Source organism: Centrocercus urophasianus, unplaced genomic scaffold (assembly GCF_019232065.1).
Source record: "Centrocercus urophasianus isolate 14NV4802_14NV808 unplaced genomic scaffold, USGS_Curo_1.0 seq_21, whole genome shotgun sequence".
Classification (NCBI taxonomy): domain Eukaryota; kingdom Metazoa; phylum Chordata; class Aves; order Galliformes; family Phasianidae; genus Centrocercus; species Centrocercus urophasianus.
Window position 1 is genome coordinate 20886029 of NW_024884767.1, and position 17500 is coordinate 20903528.

The following is a 17500-nucleotide window of genomic DNA, read 5'->3' on the forward strand; positions in this document are numbered from 1 at the left end:
TTCTAGTTCCCCCCCCATGTAATCGTTCAATAAAGTGTCTTCACACTCAGCAGCCCAGTGGAAATGCATTTAGTCCTCATCTGTCTCTGGATCTGACCCCTAAGTGTGATGTTTTTTCTCCTCCTGAGGGGTTGCTGTAAACAACTGCACACGAGTTTTGTCCAGAGTGCATGGTTACTCCTGCTGCTGCACTCTTGCATAACTGAAGAGCCTGCAACATGTTGAAACTTGGTTTTAAATAGTCCTATGAAAAAAAAAGCTACCCATCTGGTACATTAGCCTACAGGCAGAGTGAGTGTCCTCCCCTGTCCTATCTTGCGCTTTGTGGCTAGCTGGTGCTGCATGTATGTAAATGTGACTAAAACTAAACACAGGCTGTCAAAGCAAGCGATTCTGCTTCAAGGGAGGCAAGTAATAAGTTTTACAGTTTTCTAGTTATGACTTCTGAAAATGATTGTGTGGAAGGAAGGCTGCCTTTTAGTAGCTTCATCAGCCCTTCGTCTGGCCTGTTCATTTGCCTTCCACCTTGCAGATTCTCCATACTGGGAGAACTTCTTAGAACCAAGAAATGGGACGCTTGAAAATGTCTCACAGAGTAAAGGGGAATTGTCAGGAAGTCCCTGAATTAGGCTCAGCCTAATTCAAGGATGAAAGGTTTCTGAAGTTTTTGATCATTAAATGGTTTACAACAAGCAGTAATCCTGCCTTTTGTTGGAGGAAGAGCAACATGAAACTATGATGGGTAAAATATTTGAGGCTGAGCTAGTAGGAAGCAATTAGTTACTCCTAGTTCTACTGACACAACTTTCTAGTTTTGCTTTACAGTGGAATCAGAGTATCAGCAGTGACTTTCATGTCTGTGAGTGTTGCCTACAGCCTTTTCTTTGTGTTTGTTTGACAACTTTCTGCTTAGTTTACCAGAATGTGATTGCCTACTGTATAAAACTAGATAAAAGTGTTTATGAACACATTTAGTTTTAGATATATGCATCAATGGTGTCTGTGTGGCAAGGTCTTCCTTTTCTAGGGATGTTTACTACTGTGATTGCGTGTGATTCACTGGAAACACATCCTGTCACTCCTTTGGGTGGGTTTGGGAAGGTTCTGCATGGGGTTGGTATGGATAGCTGATCTCATGGTGTGGCTTATGGACAGTCTAAGTACTCTGGAAGCAAGCACATAGCTGCTGAGCTTGTGTTGATACCGCTCAGTGTTTATTGCTGAAGATACGGATTTCTGAAGCTAAAGACTCTGGCAGGCCTGGGTCTCATAGGGAGTAATGGCAATGCATCTTGTGCTAAGCCCTGTGGCTGCCTTCAGGAAGGCAGGTGTGATGGGTGGGTTACCCTTTGCTCATCCATCAAGCCACTGCCATACCTCCTTCTCAGCAAAAGGGGGAGAGAAAATGCATAGGTTGAGATAAGGACAGGGATATCATTTGTCAATTATAGTCACAGGCAAAGCAGACTCAACTCAGGGAAAAATATTTTGATTTATTGCATATCAGTAACAGAGTGGAATAGTGATAAATAAAAACGAAACTAAAAAATAGCTTTTCTACCCCTGTGTTTTCTTATCCTCTTCCCTACTCCCCACTCTTCCATCTCCCCACAACTCTGAGCAGCACAGTGGTTGTAGTTAGCACTTCATGCTGCTCCTTTCTCATGCTGCTCTGATATGTGGTCCCTCGTGAGGGCTTCATGAATTGCTTCAGTGCTGGTCCACTCCATAGTGTACAGTCCACCAGGAATAGACAGCGTCAGTCTAGGTGTCCTGCAAGCCACAGTTGCTGTCAGGAGTCCGCTCCTGCACGGGCTCTCCATGGGTTGCAGCTTCCATCAGGCCAGATCTGCAGCAAGTGGAGTCCATCACAGGCTGTTCAAACACAGTCCTCCTCAGGCTGCACAGGGAGAGCCTGCTGGTCTTCTCCACAGGCCACAGGGACGCTTTTCTGGCGTGGAGCACCTCCTTCCCTGCTTTTTCTCTTTATGGCTGTTTCTCTCACAGCTTTCTCTGGCATCACAGCTACTGTGCAGTGGAATTTTTTGGGTTTTTTTTTTTTTTCCCTTAAATTTGTTATCACGGAAGCGTCATGAGGATTGCTGATTGCTCAGCTGCAGCCAGTGGGTGGTCTGTTTAGGTCTGGGTGGAACTGGCTGTGTCTAGAGACAGCCTCATGTCTCTTCTCACATGGAAGGCCACCCCTTCAGCTCCGTGCACTATCAAAATCTTGCCACGTAAACCAAATACACCGAGGCCTTTCTTGTACACTGAGGGCCACTTGTGCCAAATTTTCACGTTTCTAACCTGTCGTCTAGTTAGTAGTCCTGGTGCATCAGAACCTCCTGCAGCCACTCACAGACATCTGTGACAGAGACACTGACACATTCAGATGTAAGAATACCCAGCACCAGACCCTGGTGTCTCTGGAATAAGTGAGACTAGCATGTATGTGGATTAGAGAAACACAAGACCTATGAGGAAATCTTAAATTTCTTTAGAGAGGGCAGAATAGAGGTGAGGACAAGAGCAGTGGAGCAACATCATGAACTGGAGCAGCTAGAATTGAAGTGTCCACCCAACTATTCTGTTTTCTATTCCTGCCTATCTGTTGCATAACGAGAATCCAAATTCATTTACAAGTGTATAAACAAGTGCAGCCAGAGAGAAAATGGCACTGAGGTGTGTATCCAGATAGATAACTTGTGAATCGCAGAAAGGATCGAGATGCACTCTGACCAGGCACACGTGTGTTTAAAAATAAATAAAACACTTCTGCATATACTGATGTCTTGATTTCAGGACTTTCATTAATGTTTTACGCTCTTTTCCAAATACACTTGTCCTCTGCCATGCATTCAGAGATGCCTTCACTATTACCTTGCAGAATGTGCTTTACTAAATGTCTGTCTCAGCAGCATTGCCACATAAGCAGCCCCTCGTCTTCTAACTGTGCTATAACATGCAGCTGCATATGCCTGGCACCACAGTGGCATGATTTCTGTCCTTCTCCAAGACTAAAGATGTTCAATTACAGTGAGCCATTCCTCTCTGCACAGAGAGCAGATGTAGATGCTTCAGCTTCATGTGCACTCATGCTGCTCCCTGTAATATATGCCTGCCCAGCCAGGTGAGAGAAACACCTGACTGGTTCTACATGTCACATCCCATCTGGCAGCCCCCAAACTTCATGGCATTGCTGGGGGAGGCTGCTTCATTGTGACATAGGGTGCAATGCTTGAGATTTCGCTTCTGGCACTGTCAGATGATATGGCTGCTTCTCTCTTTACTGCTCTCTTATCACAAATTTTTATGCTGCTTTTCTTCTTATTTTCAAGCCAACTCCTTGTGTCAAAAGTCTTGTCTGTGATTCCTTAGTTACTGTTTAATCCAGCTGGTGATCATCTTACTCTTTAGCATTATCACTTTGGGGTTTCTCAGCACCTGGGACTTCTCAGTGCAGTTTAGTGAGTTTCATTCACATACGTATCTCAAATTACACCCCTTTCTAATCAGATATTATTATCCATGCCATTTCACAAAGAGATAAGTGTTTGCATCCTCACATCTCTCTGTTACTCTTGCAAGGTATCTGATCCTTAATGGCATATTCTCTAGTATTGACATGTTAATCCTCCCCCACAGTCTTCAAAGTGCATAATATTATGCACTAACATGAGTGGCACTAACAAGCCTTCAAGACTCACTTAATGCTGCTTCTTTACCTGTTGTAAGAGCAATTTTCTTGCAGACTGCATCTCTTTACTTGTCATGATGTGGTTGAGCACATGCTTCTCCATTGGAAAAGTTTCTTTACCCTATTGTAATTCTCTGATTGGAGTTACGTGTTTAATCATTTCCTTCAGACAGTGTACTCCCTCATTCCCCCTTTATCACACTGAAGGCAGAGTTTGATTCTCTGTATTGTTATTATTATCTATTTATTCATTTATTTATTTTTAAATACAGTTGTGAGCTGTCTGTCTTCTCTTTCTGGACAAAGTGTATCCTAGGAATGTGTGTTTGGTTCATTTCAGAAGAACTTCTGAGCAAACCCTGAAGATTATTGTTGGGAACATATCAGAGTATTTTGTTTAATCTCCTATGTCTGCTTCTCAGAGCATACTTCATTATCTTTGAACTGTCTGGTTTTTGTCCATCCTCTCAATTTTATGTCCCTAACAAACTGTGAAGGTTTCAATTTTTGTATGTCTCAGCATCAAATATCCTTGTGTGAGAGTACTGTCCTATAGCACCAGATAGCATGACAGAATTAACACCTCATTCATCCCCACATATTATTTTTGTCTTCAACTGCACGTCCAGCATGATAGAAGTGTCTGTAGTAAACAAAAAGCAGCTGCTCTGATTTCTGAGGAGATATCCAGGCCTGGCAGGGGTTGTCCTGCAAAATTCCGACTTCAACCTGGCTCCCACCAGGTTGTACATGGTGCCATTTGCAGTTCGGTGCTATGTGCTGGTCTCCATATTCCTGTCAGATCCTAGTCAAAGACAGAACCATATTGCTAGATACTTCCTGTCTGGAGTTTCTCTAGGAGGTCTTCTGAGTGGCAGAAAAGAGGTCAGAGTTCTAACAGCTGAATATGAGGGTGCTGCAGCACTTTTCACCCTGGCAACACAAACTACAGAAGATGTAAACCCCCTTCCCCTCTGTCGTGTCTCAATGGTACACAACTCAAAGCTAGAAAGACACAAGCAGGGTCTGAGTATGTGCCCAGGAAGGACTCATTGCCCTTACTTGGGATTGAGACTGTGGGGAGGAGGGAAAGGTCTCAACAACTTTCAACCCAAGCAGAAAAGTCTGTTGGTAAAATTTGGCAGAAAAATGCAGGACACCCCTTCTGTCCCTGGCCTTTTGAAATCCAACACAGACTACAGGCTGGCAAAATTTCCTAAGACTTGCATGATGTTCCCACGTCCAGACAGTGCTTTCAGTGAAAGAGAAGTAGGTAACTATGCAGAAGATGTAAAAGCAGTGAAAAAAACTGTTAAATGTCATTAATTGTATTCACAGCTTGCTTTTATCTGGCTGATGAATAGAGTGGAGTGGGAAGGCAGAGCAAGTGAGCTGGGGAAACCAGGATGTTTACAAAATTCCCAGCTGCAAAGCCATCAGCAGTGGGCCAGTGGAGAAGGGGGAACGAGGACAACTACCTGCCTTTCATGGAAGTGCTTACAGGAAAGGTTATACTGAGGAGGGCGTGAGACTGACCAGGGTTATGTTCCCCAGCTTCCGTGTCTGGGATAGGGCAGAGAATTGCAGGGAGATCATGCTACAGGTGTGCACTGCAAGTTACACAGGCAGTTGAGAGAAAGCAGCGGGGGACAAACTCATTTTTCTAGGCAGCAGCTCTAGAGGCACTCGAGTGCAAGCACTGGAAGCGCTGCAGACGTGCTCTCTCGAGTTAGGTACAATCAGTGGAGATGTGGAAAGCATCTCCCTGGCAGCAGTGCCCCCCCTCCATGCAGCACACACACAGCTGTGTGCGAGGATCGCTGGCATTTGCTGCTGATCAAGGAAAGGCTTAGAGTGCCTGGGACCCACAGTCCTGGGCTAAGTATCTAGCCCCTTTGTGTTTAGATTTACTGAGCCAGCATTGAGCTGATTTGGCTCCTGGGGACGGGAGAAGCACACAAGATAATGCACTTCTCTCTCCTGGTGGGAAGCTGGTTTGGTGCCTTATTACTATAATTGCCAAATCCATCAGTCACTGCAGACTCTCCCTTGGACTTCATCTTCTTTTACCCTCTGCTCTGGAAAGGATAGACAGCCAGTTTGGACAATGCTTACTGAAAAGTGCTTGGGATTTTTTTATTCTGGGCTGTATCTCTGGGCACCTTTGTTCCTGTCTTTCTTTAAAGGTAAGGTAAACCTGCATATGGTTGTCCATCTTTATTATTTTCCCCCTAAACACCAGTCACACCCACCCCAACAGGACTTACATATGCATGTAGTTTAAACTTCATCAGAATCCAGTATTGAAGTTGAGGGGAGTTTTGTAATCAGTTTGTCTAAGTCTGTGGATCTTACGCTACTGAGCACTTTCTCACAAAAAAGGAAGAAGTGTACTTTTTTAATGACATCTGAGCTGTTTTCACACTCAGAAATTAATTGAAATGATTGCATTTGGAGACAGAAGTGTTCTTTCTTTTTAAGTTTTTATCAATGATTTTATTTTATTTATTTATTTTTTGGTGGAGAATGAGAAACTGAGGCTTTACAGGATGGATATGGGAATTGTATAGGTGAGTTGCTAAAAGTGTGTTTTTCTACAAAGAAAATACTATCAGAAGAAAAAAATTGTTTATGTGCGTGATTTGGTAATACTTGCAGCTGCATAAGCTCGTGAATTTACTATTCATAATTTAATGTTTTTCTCGTTTTAGTTTGTTTCAGTAAGAATCTTTCCAGACCATGATGGGTGTAAGCTAGAAATATCTAATAAAAATGGGCTCCTGTAGGCTGAGGTGTCACCTGTGACCAACCTGTCTTCTGAAGTTTCAGCATGTTACAAGTGAAAGTAATACCTGTGTTCCAAAACATGAAGGATTGCAAATGATAAAGATTTTTGAAGTGAAAAGGGAAGCTGAAATCAGCTGAAAACAGAAAACAGTTTTTAAAGATGTTCAGGTTTCTGCACAAAATTTGCTTTTTTTATCTAATAGCTTTTTATATGAAGCATACATGCCTGTAAAACTGTGAATTTTAAAACTGAATACTGCAGTGTTGGACCATGTCATGTTATCTGTGGTTTCTGCATAGAGAAAGGAAGATTGTCTTTTTAAAGCAGAAAATGTAGTTCCCATGCTTGGGAAATGCAGAAGCACAGGATAATTATCTATATGTGATGTTGCACTGGATTGTAAGTGCCACACAGATGATTCCTCACTGGTTCATCTGAATCTGCAAAACAACTGTGAATCTCACTGTTACAGCTCTGCATTTCAGCTGCCTAATGCAGCAGTGGTATTTCAGAAAATGTCCCTCCACCCTGCTAAGTTAAGAGACTTGCTACCTTTGTAAGACGTTTCTGTGCTACTTCAGAGCTGAGCTGAAATCCAAATGATGGCTGCTGGTTATTGATTTAGCTCTGTTTGTATGCAGGCACTCAAAATATGTCCTTTCAAATAGTGAGTGATCACTAATTCACCAAGGAGGATGTTCAGTTTCTGTGAGTAGCACTTCAAGACTCAAACTGCTTTTATAAATAATTGAGAGGATTTTTTATTAGGTGCTTTTACCACAAGTTTACAAGTATGTACTCTTACAGATAACTGCTAATACAGCATTAAATGAACCTCTAATGAAGATGGGCCATGTTTACTCTGCACTATGGACATATCTATTTTCTTCAAGAAAAAGAAAGCCCACGGCAATTGGGCAGTTGAGGCAGAAGAAAAAAAATTGAGATGATCTTAATGTGGTATCAGTAGCAGAGCCTCTTAAGTAGTGAACTTCAGATGAACTCCCACAGGACTGCTCAATGCATGGAAGTTGCAGCAAGCCTGTCATAATTAAAATCACTCTCAGGTAGTGCTGTTGTTTCAACAGAATTCACAGTAGTAGTAATTTCTCACAACTGAAAGCTCCTGGGGAGCCGCTGACAGGCAAGTTGTAAAAATGATTAGGAAAAAAATGGCAAGCCACAGCACAACAAAAACAACAAAACTACAAGAACTCAGTCTTTTTTTTTTTTTTCTTCACGCCCCTCCCCCCCCGAGTTCTTTCCATGACTTTCTGCTTCAGCAGCTTCATCCTGCTGCTGGGAGCCCTTACAGATGTGCCCTTCTTGTTTGATCATTGCACCCCTTCTTGCCAAAGTGCCTGGAGGTAGCTGTGCTTTTCTGGGGGCTGTAAGACCTAATGAAGGTGCGCAAACTGGTCATCAGCTTCCTTGGATCCCAAATTACTTTTCTCGTAGTCAGATGTCCCTTCCAGGCCCAATGCACAGTCTGAAAGAACATCTGTAGGATCGGAGTGCTCTGTGAATCCAGCAGATACATAGCAATTTCAAGAGGAGCGTCTGGAAATCACTGCTTCAGGCAAGGATGGCAAGGAAGGGATGAGAACCACACCTGCTGCTTGCCTCATGCGTGGTGCACTCTGAGAGCCAGGGTACAGATGACTTGCAATGGATTTCTCCCAGGAAACATATTCCACTGGCCACAATGAGACTTAGCCTCCCCAGGGAGTGTTACCTTCAGCTCAGCATGCAGTCCTTTGCTGAGTTTGAACATCCAAGTTAAACACACACTTTGCTGAATATCGAGCTGAAAGTCTCCAGCTAACCCATGTATTCTAATTACTCTGATTACCATTTTATGTACATCCTTTTGTTGTCGTTTTAAAGTGAGGCTACTTAACTGCCACACACCCCGCACAGAGCAGAGTCAGACCCCTTAGTTCCTGTGCTCTATGCAGGCTGACATTAGAGCCTTAGTCTGGCCATGTGATTTTGAGAAGTCCAACCAAGGCAAAGGCAAGGTAAGGACAGAGGTCCTCCTGCAGTCCTGAGGGAATGGAAGGGCTAAGAAGTATGTGACACATCCTGTGGCAGGGAATGCTGCAAACAAGCTCAACAGCTAAAGGACAGAAATGATGAAATAATTCCACATGACTTGTTTTGCACCAGTTGAGTAAACCAGCTTCTCTTTGGCTCGCTTACCATGGAGTTGAATTCCTATGTTACAATCGTTTTGTGCTTGCTCACAGTTCTACAGACTTGGATTAGCTCTGATGATCACATCAGAACACAGCTGGTGATCTTTATAAGCAAATGCTCAGTAGGACACTGAGGTTTTGGTTCACTTCTGTGCAAGCAGGTGCTGTTTCTGCAGTAGCAAAAATCATTGGCAAGACAGTCCCAAAAGGACAGGTTCTGCTGCCAGGCTAGAGTTTCTTTACTGTGAGCTAGTTAGTGACAGGAGTTTAGAGATCTCTGTAGCAGGAAGAATCAAGGCTGGTATTTAAATGCTAATCTGTAAAGTCTAAACTTGGGGGGCCTTAGTTGCATAGGAATGATGGAACTGCAGTGAACTGTAAAGATCAGAATGGTTTAGTCCAAGGAGACTGTTAAGTAGATGCTAGAAGTTCTGTATCTTAACAGAATACCATGTATTTTCGTGGCAATTTGGGTGTTCAGTGGAATGGCTTCACCTTCATAAAAATTAGCAGATCAGAAGCAGATATTAACATCAGATAATCTGTAGCCTTTTGTGATCTTCATTTGAAGTTTAAATGTAATGTTTAGCCCATGTCTTTCAAGCTGATCCTCTCTGAGTTGTGTCACTCCACTGGTAGATACTTTATGCAAAAGATAACAATGTGATTGGCATTTAAAATAGGAATTATATGAGGAAGACCTTTGCTTGCAGATGTTGGTGTATTTTTCCATGTTGGTTTAAAAAGATTCCATGCATGACCTTGCAGAGTTGGGAAATTACTGCTAAATTCCTGCCATTGCTGTATTATCTGGAAGCAAAGATACTGGAATCTGGTGACTATAAATGCTGAGTGTGCAAGGAGATGACACATACACAGATTCAGACAGGACTTGTGCTTGTGGCACAACTCCATCCGTAGGCATTGCTCTTCTCTGTGATCAGAAATGTCAGAGAAGAGGTACAGATCAACACACAGTAGATAAGCACAGCTTAAGGCGAATCTGTGAGTTATGGTCTGCAACAGTTGCAGATCAGATGGTGCCTCTGGAGCTTTCATCCATGCTGCAACATAGGCGTACATCCAGTGGTTTCAGAACAGAAATTTGTACCCAACATTCAGGTTCTAAAGGTGACTCCAGTGTTTTGTTTGTTTGTTTGTTTCTCTGTACCTCTCCAAATAGAAGTACAGAAGAGGATGAGTTAGCAATGGCAATAAAATATTGGATGATTTTGTCAGGAACTTTACCAAGCCCAAAAAGAGAGAGGTACTTAATGTTTATATGGTGCAGTGGGTACAGTGAACAGCAGCATCCCTTCTCATACTGCGTGAAGATGACACTTCCCAGAGTCTAAGAAAGGAGTTACATTAGTCACAAGGCAGGAGATACAACACAATGGCTGTGATTTTCAAGGGAACAGAAGTACTGAAATGTCATTTGATTTCACTGTGTGATCTGAATGAAGGTTTAATGCAGTATTTCACCTATCTGTTGTAATTGATAGAGAAAATGTTCCTAGTTCTAGAGTGATTAAAGTAGATCAAAACCTTGGGTTCACTCCTGGTATGGTTATTCAAAGACAACTGCATAATATAATTAAGGAAGGAGTAAAGCTACCTTAGATTGGTAGGGCTAGCAGTGGTGATCAGCAGAACCCAAGGGAGTGACCGAGGTAGACAGGAGTTTATTGCAGATGTGGGACACACTTTGAGCAAATACAGCTCAAAGAAAGAGTGTTGTTTATCAGACACTTGTACTGTCATTCAGGACAAGAGCCACTCTGGTCCCTTCCTTTGACCAAAATCAAAACATCATGAAGTATAATGGCAGATGGGAGGTTTGTCAGCGAAAACAAGCTAGAGCTATAATTTGCAGTTTGGGTTGACAAGACTATACACTGTGTTCCCTGAAGTTCAACTGTGGCTGCATAGAAAGGAATCTCTGGATCATTTTGATTTTCACCACGCCAAGAGAAAATATTAGTTTGTAAATTGGAAAATATGTATTTGTAGCTGCTGGAGTAAGTCTCCTTACTAAAGATTTGGTCTCTGGAGACTACTCTGGAGTAGTAGAGTGATTGCATCAGTGGACAAAGGAAGAGAAACTGATGTTTACTTGGACTTCTGCAAGGCCTTTGACAAGGTTCCGTACCACATCCTTATTTCATAATAAGAATATAGAATCATAGAATCACTCAGGTTGGAAAAGACCTTAAAGATCATTGAGTCCAACTGTGACCTAACCATACTACCCTAACTAATAACCCTCTGCTAAATCATGTCCCTGAGCACCACATCCAAACAATTTTTAAACACATCGAGGGATGGTGACTCAACCACCTCCCTGGGGAGCCTATTGCAGTGCTTAACAACCCTTTCTGTAAAGAAGTTTTTCCTGATATCCAACCCAAACTTATCCTGGCACAACTTGATGCCATTTCGCCTCGTCCTGTCCCCTGTCACCAGTGGGAAGAGATGAACTGCGCTCTCACTATAAACACCTTTCAGATATTGGCAGAGAGCAATAATGTCTTCCCTCAGCCTCCTCTTCCCCAAACTAAACAGCCTCAGTTCCTTCAGTTTCTCCTCATAGGGCATATTCTCCAAGCCCTCCACAAGCCTTGTTGCCCTTATTTGGACCTGCTCCAGCACTTCCATGTCATTTCTGTACTGAGGTGCCCAAAACTGAAGGTGCTCATGATACTTAAAGTACTTTGTGAGTACTCTAAGCTGGAGGAAGATGGATTTGAAGGGTAGACTATTCAGTGGATAAAAAGCTAGTTGGAAGATTGCAGCAAAAGGGTTGTGATTAATGGCTCCATATCCAGATGGAAGCAGGTGATATATGATGTCCCCAAGGATTCTGTCTTTGGACTGGTGTTCTTCCACATCTTTATCAACTACGTGGATGGTGGAATAGAGTGCACCCTCAGCAAGTTTGTTGGTGACATCAAGCTGAGTGGTGCATTTGACACAACAGAAGGAAGGGACACTATCCACAGGGACCTGGAGAATTGGGCCTGTATGAACCCAGTGAGGTTCAATAAGACCAAGTGCAAGGTGCTGCACTTACGTTGGTACAATCCCAGGTATGTGTACAGAATGGAAGAACTCACTGAGAACAGCCCTGTGGAGAAGGACTTGAGCCTTCTGGTGGATGAAAAGCTGGACATGAGCCAGCAGTGTGTGCTTGCAGACCAGAAGGCCAACTATATCCTGAGCTGCATCAACAGAGGAGTCATCAATAGGGTGAGAGAGGAATTATCACCCTCTGCTCTGCCCTTGTGAGACTCTATCTGTAGTAGTACATTTACATCTGGGGCCCCAAACACAGAAGAGGTGTAGAACTCCTGGAACACGTACCAAGGAGGGCCACAAAGATGATCAAATGACTGGAGCACCTCTCCTCTGAGGGAGTTGGACTTGCTCATCCTGGAAATAGTTAGAAGGAGATGGAATTGCAGCCTACCAGTACTTGAAGGGAACTTATAAGCAGGAGAGGGACGTTTTATGTGGTCAGATAGTAATAGGAAAAGTGGGAATGGCTTTAAACTAAAAGAAGAGAAATTTAGGTTAGATGTTAGGAAAAAAGTCTTTACTCAGAGGGTGATGAGGCACTGGCACAGACTGCCCACAGAAGCTGTGGGTATCCCATTCCTGGCGTCGTTCAAGGCCGGGTTGGATGGGGCCTTGGGCAGCCTCATCTGGTGGATGGCACCCTAGCCCATGGAGTTGGAACTAGGTAGTCTGTAAGATCCCTTCCAGTCTAAGCCATTCGATGACTCTCTGACTCTATAATTCTGTGATATCCACAAAATTTTAATTAGCCTACCCCAGCCCTAAAAGAAGTGTTACCTGTGCTTGAAAGCTAAAGATCCTCACAAACGACTTGTGAATTGTATTACTTCCTTTCTTTGCAGTCCTGGTTACCTTCCTAGACTTCTCACAGATTTGATATTAATGTTTGTGTTCATCATTATGTACTCATCTCTTCTTTCATCTCTTGCCCATTTTAGTATGTAACACTTTCCTACTAAGTATCTTTTCAAAGTCTACTTAAAGACAGAGGTCTAACCTCCATTGAGATCTTCTAGCTGATGTTATGAACAAAATATATACATATTATACAAAGCTAATGTACCTCACATGCTAATTAGAGACAATTCCAGTTTAAAGAACTTTGTTACGCATGCAAAACTACTTGAAGTCTCTGTGCAAATGGGACGTGCATGTAGATTCTTCCAACAGACTACCCAAATTCAGCGTTTATTTTTCTGTATGGAATGAGGCTTTCTCCCCTCATACCCTTAAACCCTGCATACTGATTGACCATTTTAAGAGCCCTAAGCAAAAGACTTGCTGTTCTAATGTAGCCCAACAGCTATGCTGTAGCATATTCTGCAAGAACATTTTGTTCAAGGTCTAGGACTTCTTCTAATGTATTCTTCAATGATTCTGGATCCCCAGATTCCACTAATGTAATCATCCGAAACTGTTAAATTAACATCTGCCTGTGCATTGCCAAAAATGTCAGTGGGAGGTCAGAATGATTAAGAAAAGATAGATGAACTGAAAAAACGTGTGAGTGAGGAAAGGTGCCACTCAACTGCAGAGGACCTCCTCCAAGCTGGGCAAGTCATTTCCCCTTTGGATCAAAATGCTCTAGCAGACTCAGGAAGTCTGAACGCAAGGCAGCATTGGGTCACCTTCTTCTTTTCAGGCTAGTTGGGGTCTCTCAGAGACTAAGCAACACAAAATCTACTATCTTATCACAAAATGATGGCCATACCACATGGACGTGCTTTTTTTTTTTTTTTTTTTAATTTGCACTGACATAATTCATAGAATCATAGAAGTGTTTGGATTGGAAGGGACCCCAAGGATCATCGAGTTCCAACCCCCTGCCACAGAAGGAGCTTTAGATTGAAGTTACCTAGGCTGCTGATTGAAAAGAGTAAAATCATGTCAAAACCAGGCTCCCCAGATCATCGTTGCCTAGGAGTTCCTCATTTTCATGTAAAATTCTTTCTTCCTCTTAGTTGGGATCTGAGTCAACCAATGCAGTTTTGGCTGCCAGACAACAGCAATGAAAGCCATGTATTTCATATTCCTATTGATCCCGACAAAACCAGGACGTGAGAAAAAACAACAACAACAACAAAAAAATCATTTATCATCCTGAAAATGGAATAATGCTAATAAACCCACATGTCACTGAGAGCTGGTGACATTCAGAGTATGGAAAATAGCTGTGTAGTTCATGACACAGACTGAGTTCTGCCACTTGATATGCCCAAAATCAAATCTGGCTGAATCAGCCAAATCAAACAACTTCTTATGATTTCTTATGTCTGAGTTCAGATCTCTACAGATCTTTGTTTTGTTAATCACAAGCCTAATTTGCCTCATCAAGACAATCCATTTCCCTCATCAAGACAGCCTTAGAAGGAGCTTTTGTCTTCAAGAAGGAATAAATTCAGAGTCCCTGTTGGGAATTTTTGTGCCTGTATTTACAGTTCCCTTTGTGTTTGAAGACTGGATCACCAAAATTGAAAAGATGTATTTTCCTATTTCCCAATTCAGGTGTGGAGCACAGACAAGGATGAAAAATGATCAGCTGTTCAAGATACTGTCAAAATTCTCAACAGCAAAACCCACATCCCTTTCACAGGGCTCTGACACCACCTTTCTTGTCATCTATCATTTGAGTTTCTGACAGAGGAAAGACAAGCTTACAACTTTCTTAACAGGTCTTACATTGTCCATCAGTGCCCTGCCTATTCCTCTCAAACATTGCAGCCCACTTACTTTGCTCACAGGCCATAGATAAGGCTTGAACAACATAGGAAGAGGATACAGGAGTTAACCCTGTCCTTGCCTTTTGCATCCTCAGTATCTTTGGTACTTTGTTTCTTTATGCAAGAGCAGTTTTCTGGCTGACAGGGCAGAAGTTCATCATTGATTTCCTAAATCTGGGAAAATCTACTTGGACAGAGAGGTGTAGTAATAACAGCAGGTATCAAAGCAGATAAGCAAGTTTGGTGAAGGCTCAAAAGATGATACTTAATAAGACAGATTTTTTTTTTTTCTAAACCCAGTGCAGATAACAGTAGTGCTGAAGGCTGAAATGACATGTTCAGTTTGCTGTGCAACACTATTGTCCAGTTTCCATTTCCTACTCTGAAAATATTATGAATAGAAAATATTAGAAGGAAGGGAAAGATGAGACAACCTCCCAGGAAGAGAAATATCCCTGAGATGTGAAGAAAACAAAGATGAAAATCAAGCATAGTTCTCCCATTTGTTAGTCACAAACTTCTCTCTATGAGATGGAGGAAGTGGCTTCTTTTTCACAGGTCAAAGGGGAGGGAGTGGCCTTGCCTCAAAACCACTGCTATGTAGTGAAGGTTCTTTGGCACTGGTGATAGTATGAAATTGCTCTGGAAGAAACAGGAGACAGGTCAGAGTGAAAATGTTGTGAATTGTCCTGAGGAAATGAACACCTTAGTGTGCCCAAACACACTGCAGTGGCTCTGGTCTGTTGCAGTGGTGTTCAGTGGGCTTGGAGTGAGTTCCTTTTGTCTTACTAGCAGCACTCAGTAAAGCTCATAAGCTTTCCTTAGGAGGGCTTTCCCTTGATTACTGGCTTGGGTGCTGATATGTGCAGAGGTGAAGGGTTGTGACAAGCTGCCCTGCAAACCAGTGTGTGTGGGGAATTCAGAAGTGCACTCCATGTCCCCTGTGTCTCACTATTACCATATGATTCTAAGTCTTTCCATGGGCCTCCGTCGCTGCTTCTCCTGACAGATCCTGGGATGGCTGGCAGGAGTCATCTCCACACAACCACAACATCCTCTAACATGTTTTGGTGGGGAGCTGAAGATGGGATTGGATTCTCACTCCTGACCCTTGTCTGTCTTCCTCCTCCTGTGCTACCCACTTCTGTTTTGTGGTAACTACACTTATATTGCATGGAGCTGATGTAAACTAGCATCTCAGTAAAAATTCTGTTTTTTTATCCTGTATGCCTGCAGCTGGTTATGTTTCTTTCTAATCTGAAGCAATGAGGTAGTTCTGATAACTAGCAAATTTGAGAGGTATGCTGCTGTTAATATCTTAATGTGTGTCTTTTCATCTTACATGCGTATCTCAGCCTTTAAAACATCTGCACCAAGCCATCAGGAGCACTGAAAAAATAATCCCATCCTTTCGTTATATAATGGCCTATATACTCTTTTTAGCATGTTGTCATGTGCCTGAAGTCTTTGAGTTGAAACCCTTCCTCACGTACCCTTTAATACCCTTCTCTGCTGGGAGCTCTTTATCTGGTAGAAAGGAACAGAAATGACCAGTGTCAGGAAGAACAGGTCTTTTTGCCTGAGAAAACATGGCATTTTTCACATTCCTCTAATGAAATTTGAATATAAGATGCAAAAATAATCTGCACAGTGAAAGCTGAAGATAAGAGTCAAAGATTACCCAGGAGGGAAGCAGATTAAAAAGAAGTTTTAAATGAGGGTTGTATTCAAATAAACATTACTTGGACACACACGGGGCTGAGGCAGCTGATACAATTGCATTGTCTTGTGTGCCTGTACTCTTCCCTGAAGATGTGATGGTGTGCATTTTAAATCAAAGGGCATTGAAAGAAATCATGCTTTTACAGCCACAGATAAAAGCGAAAATGCTGCACGTAAGAACAAAAGCGGATGGGACACATCTGTGACTCTGGGGATTAAGTGACATATGGTAGCTACATGCTTTATATTCTCAGAAAGTGGGAAAATATACAAAATAAGGTGAGAGCTTTTTAATAGTTACCAAAGCAGTGTAACTATACTATATTTGTGTAAGTGTTGTTGCCATTCCAATTATTTATGTCAGTGAAGTCACCTGTGAAACAAATTGGTTTTAATCCTCTCCTGTTACTTCCCTCATAATTCATAATTGTATGTGCTTCATATCCTCCTGTAATCATTTTACTTGCATTCTTACAAGCATACCTAAAATCCCTAAAAGCAAACAGTGATAAACTAAAAAGAAAACAAATAATGAAATGCTCTGGAAGAATCTGCAGTTTGTTAGGAAAATACTTGAGAATTCCAGGAGCTAGCTCTGCTGCTCAAGGGTTTTCCTAATGGCTTTTGCTGTGTAAATGTTCCAGTCACACTTATGTATTAGGTAATCCTGATACAATTAAATATAAAAATACTACCAGTATAACAGACGCTAGTTTTCATAGAGTCCAGAACTCCATCAGTTGTTTTTTTTTTTTGAAAAACAGTAAAAAGCAAAACTAACAGGAACCACCCCAAAAATAGGGAATGTGGCAAAAGAACAGTACACAAAGAGGAAAATGCTACAGAAATATTGTGAAAAACCTGCAGAAAATACAAAAAGAGTAAATAAATAGGCACAATATTTCTGCAGTTTTGGACCTTTTCTGAAGCAGCAGGGGACAAAAATCTTTGAACACGTAATCAGCCAGGAATATATGTTGATTTTAACAACTGTGCTTATGCAAATTCTTCTTGGAATGGTTTTTGAAAAATATAAGAAAAAGGCATGCTTTGTAACTCAGAAACACAACGGCATGCAGATGTGTCAATAAAAATGGCATAGGAAGAATAGGACGTTTGAACTGAAAATGCTTTACGTATGAATAGCTCCCCTAGTTCTGCATGAATAAAGCAGTAGCTCAGGACTGTGCCAAGAGAAATGAGCAACAACCAGAAAGAGTTCAGCTAGAACAGAAGCTGGTTCAATGCAGATAAAATAAAATAAAATAAAATAAAATAAAATAAAATAAAATAAAAT

General features: G+C 42.0%; 1 protein-coding gene across 1 annotated transcript in view; it reads left to right on the top strand.

Moving 5' to 3' along the window:
- Positions 1 to 5804: 5804 nt before the first annotated feature.
- LOC122162580 (neuronal acetylcholine receptor subunit alpha-7-like) overlaps positions 5805 to 17500 on the top strand; it is a 60014-nt gene continuing 48318 nt past the window's right edge. The window contains exon 1 of the mRNA XM_042822998.1: positions 5805 to 5883. Within this exon, the coding sequence (XP_042678932.1) occupies positions 5805 to 5883 (79 nt within the window). The remainder of the gene's footprint in view (positions 5884 to 17500) is intronic.